Source organism: Gallinula chloropus (genome assembly GCF_964237585.1).
Source record: "Gallinula chloropus genome assembly, chromosome: 6".
In the NCBI taxonomy this organism is placed as follows: domain Eukaryota; kingdom Metazoa; phylum Chordata; class Aves; order Gruiformes; family Rallidae; genus Gallinula; species Gallinula chloropus.
The window spans coordinates 16195847-16211303 of record NC_140091.1 but is presented as its reverse complement, the minus strand read 5'-3'; the positions used below and the strand labels follow the sequence as shown (position 1 = coordinate 16211303).

At 36.0% G+C, this 15457-nt stretch overlaps 1 protein-coding gene across 1 annotated transcript in view; it reads right to left on the bottom strand.

Annotated features, from left to right (window-relative positions):
• Positions 1-2039: 2039 nt before the first annotated feature.
• HS2ST1 (heparan sulfate 2-O-sulfotransferase 1) overlaps positions 2040-15457 on the bottom strand; it is a gene marked incomplete at its 5' end in the record, with an annotated part of 77010 nt that continues 63592 nt past the window's right edge. Inside the window, 5 exons of the mRNA XM_084265914.1 lie at positions 2040-2894; positions 3960-4117; positions 5320-5417; positions 9075-9213; positions 12692-12777. Coding sequence (XP_084122040.1) covers positions 2668-2894; positions 3960-4117; positions 5320-5417; positions 9075-9213; positions 12692-12777 — 708 coding nt within the window. The 3' untranslated portion in view covers positions 2040-2667. The remainder of the gene's footprint in view (positions 2895-3959; positions 4118-5319; positions 5418-9074; positions 9214-12691; positions 12778-15457) is intronic.

The window sequence follows — 15457 nt, the reverse complement described above, 5'->3', positions numbered from 1 at the left end:
TAAAAGCAGACAGTTTTGATTCCTTCTGTGTTCCACAGAGAACAGTATTTTCAGAGTATATCTGGAATTAATACATCTCCAACTGTAGCTAGTATTTTTAAAACATATTCCTAAAATTCTTGTTTGTCTCAACTCTCTCAGTTCACAACAAACATGAAGTGATAACTCATTAAATAAAAAGTGTTTCCTTACATGAACTATGAAAAATACATTGCTCTTTTAAAAGTAAAAAGTGAAAAATAAATGTACTCTTCTATTATGTTTGTTACTGAAGACTCATAATGAAGAAATTCTAAGTCCTGGAAGGAAAAAAAAGAAACACAATGCTTAAAATTGCTTACAGAATAGAAGAGGTTTCTGTAGACCTTACTGAGATCAGCAGTTTTGCTTTTTTAGTTGTCTGCATATGAATTTCATTGCTTAAAAGAATATTTTGTTTTCACTTAGTGAATTCTTCTGCTCTTAGAGGTGCTCTTCTGAAAATTCTGAAGGACTCTCCAGAAGGTAAACTGATCCGAATTATTCTGAAAGAAAACCGCATTATCAGGATAATACCTAACATAAAGCTATCACCAAATGGATGATCTTTCCTGGGATTATAAATATTCATTTAATTAAAAAAAAAAGGTACTGCTTTGTTATGGAAATTTTTTAAGATCTTCATTAGCTACTTCTCGGGTTCGACTCCTCAGTTCACTTCTTTAGGTAGGAAACATGTTCTTCATGTGTGAACTAACACATCCTGTTCCCAAGCATCTCAGCATTATTAATGACGTCAATAGACAAGAACTAGAACAGGAAATCTTATGCATGGTTCATGCTATATAAATGGTTAGCTATCAGGAGGGACTTCCCTGACTATTTGGGAAGAACAAAGAGAGATCTATTTTTAAAATTCACAGGGAAAAATCCAAGAAAACAAAGAAAATGCAAGATGTACTTGATAGTCTCTCATTATCCTCACTAACTGGCCTGTTGCTTTTGGCTGCAGACATCCAGTTTGCAGACCATTTTCCATTTCCTTTGTTTTCATTACCAGAACAAGCTGGTTAGAGAAAATCCACTTCATAATTTTAAACTAAGCCTTCAGCATCATCCCTTAGGAATTTAAGCCTTTACCACCATTCCTTATTTTGTGTCCTCCATGCCTTCCCCCACCAAACCCTGTGAAAAGCACTTTAAGAAAAGGCAGGTGTAAGATGTGTAAATACTCCAACCTTTAAGAAAATTCAATAGAAAACAAGTTCTTGTAGTTCTCTACTGCCACTTGCCCTAATGCAGTGGCCCCAAACATCTGTTCTCAAATTTCAATTTACTTCATCTACCAGGTGTTTCACATTGTTAATAATGGCAACTCACAAATTTACAATAGTCACATAAGGCAGTCACATAAATACAACTATGTCAGTCAAGTTCACCGCAACTTTCTTAACCAGACTACACATGACATTGTTCTTCTTGTCCTCTTACCATAATAAAAGGACGAAGACTACATTTCTGTAAAGAGAATCCCTGGACAACATTCTGGTGTTGAAGTCAGAGAGGTCACTGAAGTGCATTTCAGCAATGTCCAACAGCTAACTCAACCAGGAAGCAGATGTGATGTTTTTCACTTCACACATAACAGAACTGGTGCAAAAAACCCACTTAAAACTAGTTACTTTAAGCCTTTTGGTCCAAATACATAAAATAAGCAGTATTTACAGCATTTTACTCCTTTTGTAAATGCAATGCTTTAAAACACGTTATAAAGCACCTTAGTAAAAATATTCTACAGGTAAAAGTATCGAAGTAGTAGGAAAACCCTAACCATACCACAGCTCACTAATGGAGTCATAATATGGATTCACCAATACCTCAGTTTACAATTATTACAAAGAATCCGTGGAGAAACTTAATACTGAATTTACGATTTTTATACCACTGTGTAAGGATCAACTAGAACTGCAGACAATACCAACTTCTTCATAGTTTTCCCAACCTCAGTCAGTGGTCATAGGGATAAAAAACAAACCAAAACCCCCACTGTTTTGTTTCTTTTAACTTTTTACAATAATAATGTGGAAATGATGGTTTAACATAAATGATTAGTTGTATATTTTAATAAAACCACATATAGAAATATGGGCAATTTCAGCAGCAGCATTTCTCAGAACATGATTAACCATCCCAATTAATATCATGTGACATGATTCACAAAAGAAAGCACAGATGTCAACCAGTTATTAACACTACTCATATTGTATGCAACCAAAATTTCCATGTTGAAAGCTGGGAAAAATGATTTCCTCTTCACAGAAGTATAAATGAAAATAAATTGCTTTGAAAATTAAAAAGAACATCAACAGAAACATTTTTTGTTTCTTCATATTTTCAACTAGAACTGCCATGTATTAATTGCTCCGAATTAAAGTGTAGATTTCTTCAGGTAAAGGATATTAAGTCCCACTGAAAGTATTAGTTAATAAAAGAAATGAAGCCTTTGCTTCTGGGTTACCAACATAGTTAGCCAGTAACGAACGCCCTGGAGGTGATCCACAGCCCACTTTTCTCAGGTCTATAAAGAAATGTCTTGGAGGTCTACAAGAAATCTAGTTTCCATGGCTGAGGACTAAGATGACGATGTGACCAAAGATTTAGGTCCATAAATCTAACAGAATAGGGTTCTTAGTTTGATTTAGGGTAAATCTTTTCATAGAAAAAGTTTTGAGCCAGAATATACAATTCTCCATCTTTTTCCCGAACTGCATGTGCTCTGACAAACTGAAATTGCTCCAGTGCAAATTCATAGAACTCATTCTCCATTTTCCAGATTTCAGACTGCTGTAGCTTGGCAATAGTTTCTTTTGTGGGAAGTTTTTTCTCAGTTGTTTTCCTAAGATGAGACTTCTTTCCTAAATGCAAAATGAGAGTAATAACTTCACTTTAAAGTTCACGTGATTAAAAAATGTTTATGGTCCTTTATTTATAGAGTTTTATACTCTCAGCAAGTTGATAAACTGCATCAGAAGTGACAGAATTTAATCCAGGATTTATTAACATAACATGCAAGGCTGGGAAATTGCAGTCTCTCTCACTAAATGTTAATGAATTTTGCATCAGTTCTTTCAATTCTTTCTCCTTCCTCTAATAAACCCAAGGAATGAACACTTCATTTAAGGAACAAGATTACTCCACATAATGTACTTGGAGCAAGATCGGTCTTTCAAAATTAATTATTTAGATGTTAATACAGTATTCAATGTTAACAATTTTACAAACTGCAGAGCAAGAGACTTCTTTCATATGACAGAGATGACCAAAACGATAACATTTGCCCTAAGAGATGCTATATGTTGCTTTAAAAGAAGCTTGTTAATACTACACATCTAAGCTGTATGCATCAGACCCTTTTCTCCCTCTGTTTGCAGACAGAAGCTCTGCTACGATGGACCTCTTCTTCATCATAAGTTGGATGGTCAGCTCCTAGAAACTGAGCTGCTAGCATTATAATAAATGTCTTATTATGACCCCAGCAAGATGAACACATACTTAGGCACTGTATCCCTTAATTCTTTTTGCACAGCCAGCCAGGCTGCATCAAGCACAGTTAATTTCATCAGAAGGACCTCTGAGGATAAGGAAACCTGCTCCTGCAAGACCTTTAAAAAATGTTCTGATAAACACCTGTCGTGGTTTTTCAGGTGTGGTATACCCACACAACTGCCTTTACTCCAACCTTAAATATTTACAATTTGTGTAAGGCAGGAAGGTACTTGGGCTGCCTTCAAAAATTTGTACTGAGATTCTTAAAGAGTCTCTTCTGCAGGAACAGCAGCCAACTGAGAAGCAAAGCTGGCAGAGACTCAAAACTACTCATCTAGGCCTAAAGAATTCACATTTAGAAAAAAAAAATAAATAAAGAAAAAATAAGTTATAAGAGGATGATCCATGTAACCTGTGGAAATCTATTTAAATACCTGTACGGTACAGTTCTGTGGCACCCCTGAAGAACCGGGGCAAAGCTGCCTCCAATAACATGATAAAGTCTTCAAGCTCTTCAGTAACTCCCACTAGGAAGTATTCATTAATCAGATTGTATTTGGCTTGTTCCAAAGCCCATCTGCTTCCCACATTCCTAAAATAACAGAGAACAATTACAGTAAGTTCTGATGTCAGCCCACAATCCTTGGTCCCTAGACAGAGATTACATCATAACAGGCCATTTATATAGGAAAGGCAAAACTTACTTCAAGTTATAACCATTCTTAACTTCATTTCCCTTTTCAGTAGTTTCTCCCATGTCTGTTCTTACCTAGTTATTTTGACTAATAAGTTATCCACAAAAAAGTGTCTCTGTATATGGTTGCAGTCTCTGTAATTTGAATTTTTGGAGGATTTACATTTTCTTAGTGTCAATACTCAGTCTCCACTACCACATTAGGTACCAGAAAATGGCTCTGGTACGAACACACCTTTTCCCTTTTGCATCCTGCAAGCACGATTCTGAAATAGAAAGTCATTGTGCTTCATGAGAGGACTTCCATATTCAATGACTGACAGACATTAAACTGAGAGTGTTTTTCTCCTTTTCATAACTTTAGACAGGGTGTAAAGGTAGGTTCAGAGATTCACTCTCTCTCCTTCTCCACCTGGTACAGGTCTCTCCAACAGCCACTGAAAGAGAAACTCTCAAGTGGCCATTTACTTTGGTTATGTTTGTATAAATGGTACCTTTGATAAATAATTGCCTTGATTTCATTCAGAATCCTTCAAATCATCTATGTTGTTTTTATTTTATTTTTTTTAATGTTTGCTAAAGAGCTTTTAAGGTCTGTACCACTATTAAAAATCATGCTGCATTGACAGATGGACACTGTTTACTTTTGTTTCAGTTTGTACTAAGTAACATTGACTACTGGATGCCTGATAAAGGTTTAAGAAGATAAATTTATCCTGATCTCAATTATTTTACTCTCCACGGAAACTCTAGGAGCTTGAGCAAAATATTTCCATTCAGAAAGAAAAATATTGTAGCCTGACACAAGAGAAAAATGTCGACTCCAAATCTACAAAAATTATTTTTTAAAATTGAAAACATCTGTTTTCCCTCACAGCACTGCTGATACAGTATCCAAACATATTGCTTGTGTAAAGAAGTGCAGGACTGTTTCAGTAAAATACATCTTCAAAAGAAAATACATTACTGAAGTACCTGCTGCTTCCCTCTCTCCAATCCCTCACGATTTCCCCAAGTGTGCTACATAGTCAGATTTGTTAAGTTAGATGTTGTCATTCATATACTTTGACTAACAACCTAAGCCACATTTATGTCCTTACCAACATTCGGAGCTGTGGCCACAGAAGAATGGAATTTGAAGCCAAAGTTTCTCTGGAGCACAGTCTGAACCTCCAGCTGCCACACATTCGTCAAAGGTCTGAAAGAAAGACAAAACTGAGTTGAGCTTTAAGATTTAGTATACATATTGATCATCTCAACCTGGTTAGTTGCTAAACATAACAGGGACAGAAAAACACAAGATACGATGTGAAAGAAAAAAACAACTTTTTTTGTGTCAAGCTTTGCTTTCACAGGGTTATCAGGAGGACCTATTTGTCTCAAAATAGTATGTGCACAGTCTTGTATGATGATTAGAACTAACGAACAATTCAATCTTACCTCATACATTTGAAATAATTTTTATGCATTTTTGATAAAGGCTATAAGTCAAATCAAGCAAAACCAGTCAGTCAGTGTTGGGATCTTGCCTTACAAAAGGAGTCACTAAAGATACAGCATCAAATGCCATCAGGATTCGTGGATACTGGAACAGCTGGATCTCCATACCAAACAACACTGTGCATTTTGTGTTTTAGATTAAACAATATCTATCACACTTTAAATAGTGTAACAAATAATTGCATTTCAGAGACTAATTTATTTTTGGCAATCGGAAGAAGTGAAAGCAAGTTGTTCAGATTGGATGTTAGGAAATAAGTTTTTGCTGAAAGAGTTGTGAGGGCCTGGCACAGGCTGCCCAGGGAGAGGGTTGAATCACCATCCCTGGATGTTTTTAAAAACTGTGAAGATCAGGTACTTAGGGATATGGTTTTGCATAGGACAGGAACAGTTGGACTTGATGATCTTAAAGGTCTTTTCCAACCTTGTAATTCTGTGATTATGTTCCCTGCATAACAAAATATTCCACACAGCACCACTCTACCTGGATAGACAGCTGTAACAACAGAGTTTCAACTGGAGTAACACAGTTAGAATAAGAAGGCCAGTACTGTTGGAAAGAATTTTTAAGTGTTTTACCCAGTTACCAGGAAGTATTTATGATATTTCTAATCGTAAGACATGTATCTAGGATAGATATTTTTAAAAAAAATATTTAATAACAAATAAGTGATCACAGAGAACTTTTTAGACAATTAGAAGTTTCTGTACAATTAGAAGTTTCTGCTCAAAGCATCTATGTAAAAATATATTTGCTTAATTATTTGCTTCTATTTCAAGGTGAAGTTCCTGAGATAATCTGAAAAATTCACTGATACCAGGCCAAAGCAGGGATTAACCTGTAGTGGCTTGGTCCACATTGCACTTGAGTCTGGAATAGTTCACGCGTGTCACTTATGACAGATAAAATGGCAACTTTACTAACAAAATAAGAAATGGGCATCCTTTCTCTAGCATTCCACACTGACCTATCACAAGTACTTTATAGCATCAGCATTACCCAAGAACTCAATTGTTTAAATGCACCTCCTAACTCATGAATGTATACACTAAATAGGAACTGGCATCTGCTAAAAGGCTTCTTTGCTTATACTTGCAGGTTATTTTACAGTGGATATGCAAGAGCAAGCAAGTAATTTTCTAAGATAAAAAACAACGGTCTTCTTTCCCCACTTCTTACAGACTTACCTGCTTTGCTCCATGCAAAGCTTTTATTATAAGAAACAGACTCCATATAAGCCATACTCTTATAAGCCAAACTATCTATAACTTTGGAAGCAGAACAAAAATTAATGAAGAACTCTTCCACAGAAATGCTGTGGTATGGCCTGGGAGGGGGCAAGGGTGATGAGTATGTTGAGATTCCTTTACATTTAACAAAGACACAATTGACTTCCATTAGAAAGATTGAATTTCTGACCTTCCCTACTTTTCATCTGAAGAGCTCTTAGTGAAGCTATTACAACACAGATTAGAATAGATATCAGTGTTAGAGATGCTGCGATTGGGTCAATCCATTGTTGAGCTTACTGAATTTTATATCGAACGTATGTAAAACCGACACCATCTAATATCTACAGCTCTCTTGGAAATACCATGGAAAAATAGCATCACCTCATATAAATGAAAGAAGTCCTAAAACTTGGCATATCAAATTAATTTCAATTCAGATGAACCAGTGATTCCTTCAGGACAAGCCTCAGACCCAAAGAAAGTGGTATGTTAGCAACAAAATGAAAAAGACCTCATCATAAATAAAGCCCCATACAATCACTAACACAATGCATTAAAAGCATTACAAATAAGAATGCATTTCAACATCTTCCAGCACTTCAGAACCTAAAGTGCAGTCTACCAGGCAGCAGCATTTGTGATTTTGGCTTAATGTTTTCCAATGACTATGTAAAAGCCTGCTCAGATTATAATTCAAAACCAAGCCAATTATTAAAAATAATGACATTTTAAAGTAAGTCCTATAATCAGTTTGAGCTATATAGATAGCATGCTGAGCTTTCCACTGCATCCATCTGTACCACGCTCCTCGTGAAGAGGAACAGAGTAAGTTGCAAAATTTGAGAACTTGTCTCCATTTTCAAAAATGCCAATATGACACCATAACACCAAATCATCTCTGTAGCCAGCCTGTGAAGACACATTCTTTTAAAGTGTAAGTTCCACCACTGTTCTGCTTGAAGCTCCCCTCTGCCTATGCCGTAGGATGTCTGAACAAACTGAAATGCAGTAGCTGAAGATGGCGCCAAAGCCTAAGTAACAGAGGAGCAACTGGTTAGTCCCGAGTGGAAAACGAGAGGAACGGTCTCTTCCCAGTATTTAACGCAAAGCTATGTTGATGGTGTGTCGGGAGGCTCACAAAATGATCAGTCATGTTTATTAGTTGTCATAATGTTTATAGATTAAGCTGTATTCAGTGTGACTTTTGTGCAGTTGTTTTTTCAACGACTGTATTTGTACGATGCTGTTTAATTGTCAACATCACAGAAAAAAATTAAATCAGTTTAAGAAAATATTGCCACTGAATTTTTTAAAAAGTGTTTGGCACTGTGAAGTACAACCCCCCCCTCCCCCCATACATTTTATAAAAACTTCCACACTGCCTTTACTATAGTTTTATAAACTATATTAATATAATAAATATCCTATTTTCTTCCTGATTTAAGAAAAATTCAAAGCAACATGCTCCAAAAAATGTCTTACTAAAAACCATGACAGCAGATGTATAAATTCTTTCCAGAATAAACATATCATGGAACCTAAATGATGTTACATTCTGAAACTGTATTAGTAATCAAGGTTTGAATACATTAACCTGAGCTACTCCCATCACCACCTAAGATAGAAGGAGGAAGTATAGAAATGTGTGACTCATACTGCGTAGTTTTCAAGCAGACTCTTTATACAACTCCATCCCAATACTTACATTAAAAAAAAAAAGGGTTGCTAATTATAAAAAAACCTAAACATCCAAGCTAAATCATCAGCAGTTCTACAGCTTTCGGTAAAAAAAAATTATCTTTCTTCAAGAGAAGATGCAGATTTCTTCCATAGTAAGACAGCTTAACTTGGTACTTATGGCTCTGCATACCTGAAAACATTATTATAAAATTTTAACTTTTTCAAAGCACATTGGAAGAGAAAGTAAATTTATAGGTTATAAAGAACATACTTAATGTTACACTCTGATCCAATAAGGACATGAAGGGGGAAACAGAACTTGCAAAGCCAGCATCACGATCAATGCCGATACAAAAACTATTCAGCTTTTATCAGGACATTAAAAAAATTCTTTTCCATTAACTTTAGTAAGAACAACACATTATAGTAAAGCATACTTTACCTTTTTATCCCCCTGTTTTCGCCTCCGTAGCCCTGGTCTGTAATCATCTCCAAAACGCAGAAAGTAATAATAAGAAACTAGTCGTTCTATAGGATCTCTTATGACATTTATGTAAATTGGTTTCTTTTTAACACCAAATCTGAAGTAAAAGAGGAGAAAATGTCTTTTAAAGGCGAAATCAAAGCTTCTCATCTAACACTTAAGAGCCTGTCTCTGTCAATACAACTGAAATCTACACACAGAGAAGACAATGGTGAGAGAAGTTTAATGATCACTTCCATCCCCATACCCAGTGGGTTATGTAGATGTGAAAGTCAGTTCAATTTCAGTTGTCCTAGGATTCGGATTTTAGGGGGCTTTATTAGAGACACAAACCAACTAGAAATATTCTCACACAACAGATACTAAAATTGTTTGTACAACCACCTAGACTTCAGAAATACCTTAATTAGGCTAGCAGCCACATATGTGATAGTAACAACTACAAGGAAGTTTTATACTGAGTTCCTGCCCTCTTGAACTGTGCTATTCAAAACTGGAAGTGGTTTTCCTGGCAGGTGTCCAGTTGTCAGAAACATGAACGCTAGCAGAAGGAAGACAGGGCTCAAGAGCCTGTCCATTACCTGGGTTGAATCCATATGGCTAGGTTTTATTAAATATAAGCATAAGATAGTATCTGTAACCATATTAACTTCTTTATCTAAAGATATAAATATTTCCTTGGACATTTACCCTAAGGAAATTTTGATTTACTGTGGTACAAACAGGATGCTTGATGAAATGAGCTGGTAAGCTCATGGGACACATGAGAAAGATTTAAACCACCAAAACTGTTTTGTGCAAATGTTACGGTTCAATGATCTACGTTCAAGACAGAATACCTTTCTCAGTTTTATTTCCTTTGCCATTTGAGACATTGTTGCAGCAAATAAATATGGTATCCAAACATTAAAGAGGCTATATCACAATGGAAGCTGTGAGTGTGTCAAGTGTCCTGAAGTAAAGCTAGGAGCTAGAAAATAAAATCTCTTCTGTTCCCATGTAAACTGGGAGGGTGTTCTGCATTGACAGGGGGCCATTCAAGCCTCCTTTGCTTGGCTAAACCACAGAGTGCTCATGGTTTTCAGATGCAGTACCATTATTGCTGAAGTGGTACTCTGTAGATTTCAAGCCAAAGAACAGAAACAGAATAAGCAGCAGAAAAGAGGAAGTTAGAAACAAACAATTAAAAGGGATCACTTTGCAGATACATAAATTGTTAAAGATCATGGAAAGAGTGATTGATTCTTCAGACGTTGCCAGCAGAGTACCAGTGAATCAGAGAGTAGCAGTTAATGGCAGCACTGCTGACATCTGTGCACATACCAGCTCTCACTGCCCAAAGTCTGCAAAATAGAAGTGTGTGAACGTTTCAACCATTTTGATGCACAGTCCAGACTCTGAACTGCCTCCTCTCTCAGGCTCAATGACATGCCTGAGACATGCACCAATGTCCCATTCTACAGACTCTACTGCAAGTGCTCTGGAAGGCTGTAACAAAGCATTTTGATACAGCAGCAGCCTCAGCCAATACTATGTGTCTGTGGGTTCAGTTAAGGTGTCCAAGCCCTTGGAAATGTTTGCACTAGATTGTACATCCATACGGATTTGCACATGACCTCCCAGGACTAGCTTCAGTTAGCTAGTTCATAAGCCACTTACTGATGTAACTTTATTAAGAATGAAAATGATCTGTCAATCACATTGTCAAAGAACTTTTCTTCTAACCATTTACCAGAGAAAACAGAGAATGGAGGTGGATCAGAAATGAAAAAGAAGCAAAAAATTAAACTATTATTACTACAGTTTCTACATGGATGGGTTATAACCTCTTATACTGTAAGTCATCAATTGAATCCATTACTTCAGGCTTCAGCATAATTTAAGAGGTATTTCCAATATTTGACAGTGGATCTAAGTGATGTCTGTGCATAAGCAGGCATAGACTTTTCTGAAATATTTTATACTTCCCAACTACAAGAATGTTTGCTAGATCATCATACCTCACAGCCAAGCACAGCCAGAGTAATCAAGCTATTATTTAAATAATGAAAACACAAAGTATGACAAAGCAAGCTGTTGTGGGAAAAAAAAGATCATTAAGGTGCAAGGATAACAAACAAACCACAAACACAAGGATAACAGTCCTGGAGGGAAGATGCAGACAAAAGAAGTTTGTGAAATTTCTTATATGCTTTCTAGATGCAAAATTATTACTTTAGTTAAAAAAACCCTCCAGTATCTCAGAATGTTTTCAGCTTTATTGAGTAATGTATAAAATAAGTCACCTTCACTGTTCCAGAAAGCAGTTAGTCAGTTCAAGGTTTTATTAATGTCGCAGCACTTCAACTTTAAAAAGGCAGAAAGGAAGCAAATGAAATTTGATGCATTTTATTTTATCAATTGAATTACAATTAAGACTTCTTGCCTGATACCTTTTGTAAAATTCAAGTTTTTCCTTGGTGACACTGGATATTTCCAGCTACTACAGTAGCTTTTAGCACTTTCTATTACATAATATACTGTACTGTAACCTGTGAAGCTCTCACTTCCCTTTCTCATTCTTTGTAATATAAAGTTAGAATTAAAAATCCATGTGCATAACGGAATGAATAATTAAAAGCAATGACTAAACAAAATACACTTTTACATACAAAAACCTATTTCATTTAAAAATGTTATACTACATAGAAACATAACATTGCTGAAGACTGACCATCAGCAGGAGGTAAAAGTAGCAGTTACTATTGTCTGTGTAGTCAAATACCCTGAGATCTGAAAATTCCACTTTGAATTCTAAACCATTTTCCACATGCTGCAAGATGAAGCCCTGCCTAGCAAGCACCTTAAGCAAAACTGACTTGGCAGTTCAAGTGAGGTTTCACAAGACTGAGCTTTGGAGGATCACTGCTTTAGATCCAGAAGCAAAAATAAGACAAGAAAAGACATGCATGGAAGTGGGAATACAGATATGGTCCTGAACCTTTGAAATTGCTGGGGGGATTTTTAACTTCATTTTCCTTTATATTAGTTTTAGAAGTAGTAGGACCTAGCTCCACAAGAATTATTTCAATGCTTTTTACTGCAAGTCAAATTACTATAAGCCAGAAAACTGCTTTATAATATAATTTAAAATATTTAGATGAAGTGTAAAGGGATGCTCTGATAGAGAACTACTACATAACCTAAGACATAGGTGGTACTACTTGTTATAGGAAACATATATGAGAAGAGGTATCTTAAACTTCCCAGAACAGGAAGCCAATCCTAAGGCAGATCTGCCTGTGTTCTTCAAAACAGCCAGGAGTTTCAGTAAAGTGAGCTCGTGAAAGTCAGGCAAGGAGTACTAGGCCTCGAACATAAGCAGTTTTGAAAGGAGAGTCGATTACACTTTATCATGCAAAAAGACAGGAGAAAATTGTGAAAATCAAACCCAAATACAGCTCATCACAGGTACTTCAGCGTGTTTTTGAAAACTGCTGTTGTCAGACCTGTATCACTAGAGGGCACTAATATTCCAGCTGCAGCCAAGCAACTAACTACATACTACTTAACGGATAAATCCAAGGGTAACATACTTTGCAAAGTCCAAATAAGATACATGTCCGTGGTAAAATCCTGGTTTCATTTCCTTCCAGGAAGTCACATTCTTCACAAATCGAACCTGTAAAAGTAGACAGCAGAAAGTATTTCTGTACAGCTGGCACACATTAAATTTCCTCATATATGGTGTTTTCTGGTTTGTAAGTAAAATCTTATCATGTATTAGAAAAATAAAAGTATATTCTGAGTATTACCAAAGAATTTATGCCAGCTAAAACAGACTTCTCTGCAAGCATACAGATGACTCATTTCAGATCATTACAATTCAATGATCAAAACTAAACAAAAGCAAAATACAGCAATCAGAAGAGCAATTCAAAGAAAGCTACCACAAAACTATTGTCAAGACAAACATTTAAATTTTTGTCAGTCCAGTTTATTTGTAATTTGAAAGGAATGCAGAATTCACCAAGCAGTAAGTAGAACTGCAAATACAAATTGATGGAATTGTCTGATCTGTATTCAGTCCCTCAAATAGAAGTGCATCAGATTTGCAAGCTTGTTCTTAGACCTGTTTTACCTGGATATAAGAAACAAATCTGATGGCTCGTTTGGTCCCCCATCCCAGAATGCAACATATAAACAATCCAGAAATTTTATAAATATATAGAGTGTAAATTAGATCTATAGCTTACCATTTTGAATAGTTACCTTAAGCCTAACGTTTCACTGAAACTTCCATGTCAAAGCATGTAGTAGCCCTTAAACAAGGGCTGATAAAGCGGTTATCGGCAAACTTCACAGAAATGGGACCAGCTTTACATTTCAAAGATAAACCCAAAATAAGATACACGCCCCAAACCAGAAAGTCAGATCAAATTAAGTGGGACATGCAAATCCTGATATAGCTTGGCTTTATTAGATGAACAGAGTATTTTATCTTCAAAGCATTTAACTCCAAAAGTTATTTCAAAACTAGAGAATTGGATAATAAAGAAAAGATGGTAAATTTGTACTGCCTGAGCTTCCTGACATTGATATGCCATTTCTGAAGCCAAGAATTAGAAGATAGCGTTCCCTGAACATCTACAATATCTTTTCTGTTACACAGTGATATAGACAACAACAAAGATACTAAGGTGAGACTAGAGAGTCATAAAATGAAAGTCTGAGAGCTCAAGACAACACACTAACATTCTATAAGGTCTAATGGCTTGTGAGTGTCCTGAGATATAGTATTTACTATTTATTATAACTAACCAATGTAAGATTTTAAGAGGCAAGGCTGGTCTGCTGCTGTTTCTTCAAATGTCCAAAACTTGCACTCTAGGATTTAAGAGGTTGATAACCGCTACTTATTTTTCAACTGGTTCTTGGATAAAAGAAATGGATATTACTTTTTAATAGCAGGCATCATTCCTTTTTTTTTTTTCAGTGTACAAGTTTCCCAGTCTGTGGCATTTCACAATTTAGACCCTATATTCCACAAGAAAATTATAGCAAATCCAGCTGAAAAGCAAGCAAAATGCTATACAATGGCATTTCATAAACCGTGTTGGCTTTCTGCCTAGTTTTGTCTGCAGCACAAACTGATAATATGAGGCTCTGAATCCACTTGAACCACCTTTACTGCTACTGAAACAAACCACACTTCCATTGACTGTACTGTTCAAAGATTAATGGCAAGATAAGTTCAGTGGAGAGCCTCAGCTATGAATATTTCCATACCTGGGAAAGACATTTCCTAAATGCAAAATATACATTATTCTCCCTTCCTTCACCACCAAACCTCAAAATGTCACAGCTGGTTGATACAACTCCACAAGTAAACCAGTTATGCTTACTGCAGGTAGTACAGCATGCATATTAAAGTGTACATTTCAGTTATGTTTCCTTGAACAAGCTTTCTAAAATATAGCACTAGCAAGATTTCAGTTTCTAATAGGCTAGAACTAGACACAGGGAAGTGCTAAGTGCAAAATCCCAAGGCTCAGTTTTGTCTTAGACCTCCATGCCAACATCTGGCATCAAACCTTACGTGTTCCAGTAATAGTTTTTTTAAAAAATCCTTTATTGTTTTTGTCTTACAATGTTATCTGATAAGGAAATAATTTTTATGAACATAGGATGGATGTTCTAGCCTTTTATTAACTTTAACACCAGGCAAGCTAAGAGAAGGTTAGGAAGGTTTTATAGGACAGCTGTGACATTTACATCTGCCTTAAGATGGACCAGAAACACGCTGTGCCCCTATGAATTTAAGTCTGTAACACTGATGACTAGCCTGCAGGCAAGAGATTATTTCCCACACACGCAGTTTGCAGCATTAAAAAAAAATCAGAATTGTCCCAGGTCACAGACAACCTAATGAGCTTGGGTTCACACATTTAAGGGTAGAGATGAATATTGCTTGGTGCTTCATACTGTTAAATACAATAAATTTTACCTTTCTTTTCAGGGTTTGGCAGATACTGGAGCTTTTAAGAGACCAAGCAAGCTTCTCCATCTGAACCCAACTGAATAAAATTTGAGGTTACTTTAAAAGTTCACATAGACGTGAATGGAATTCCTGTGAAGTTGTTTCATAGTGCTTTTATATAATCAGCTACAAAGTTGCTTCACAGCCTTTAGTAAGTGAGAAATCAGCTGAGCTTCACTGAATTAAAAAGCCAGATCAAACGTACTCTGGGGGCATAAGATGTCCTGGAAGGTAAGTTAAATACATTCAGTTTCTAGGACGATAAGATTTTAAAACAAGTCCCAGTGAGTCAAAAAAACCCCAAAAAACCAAACCAACCCAA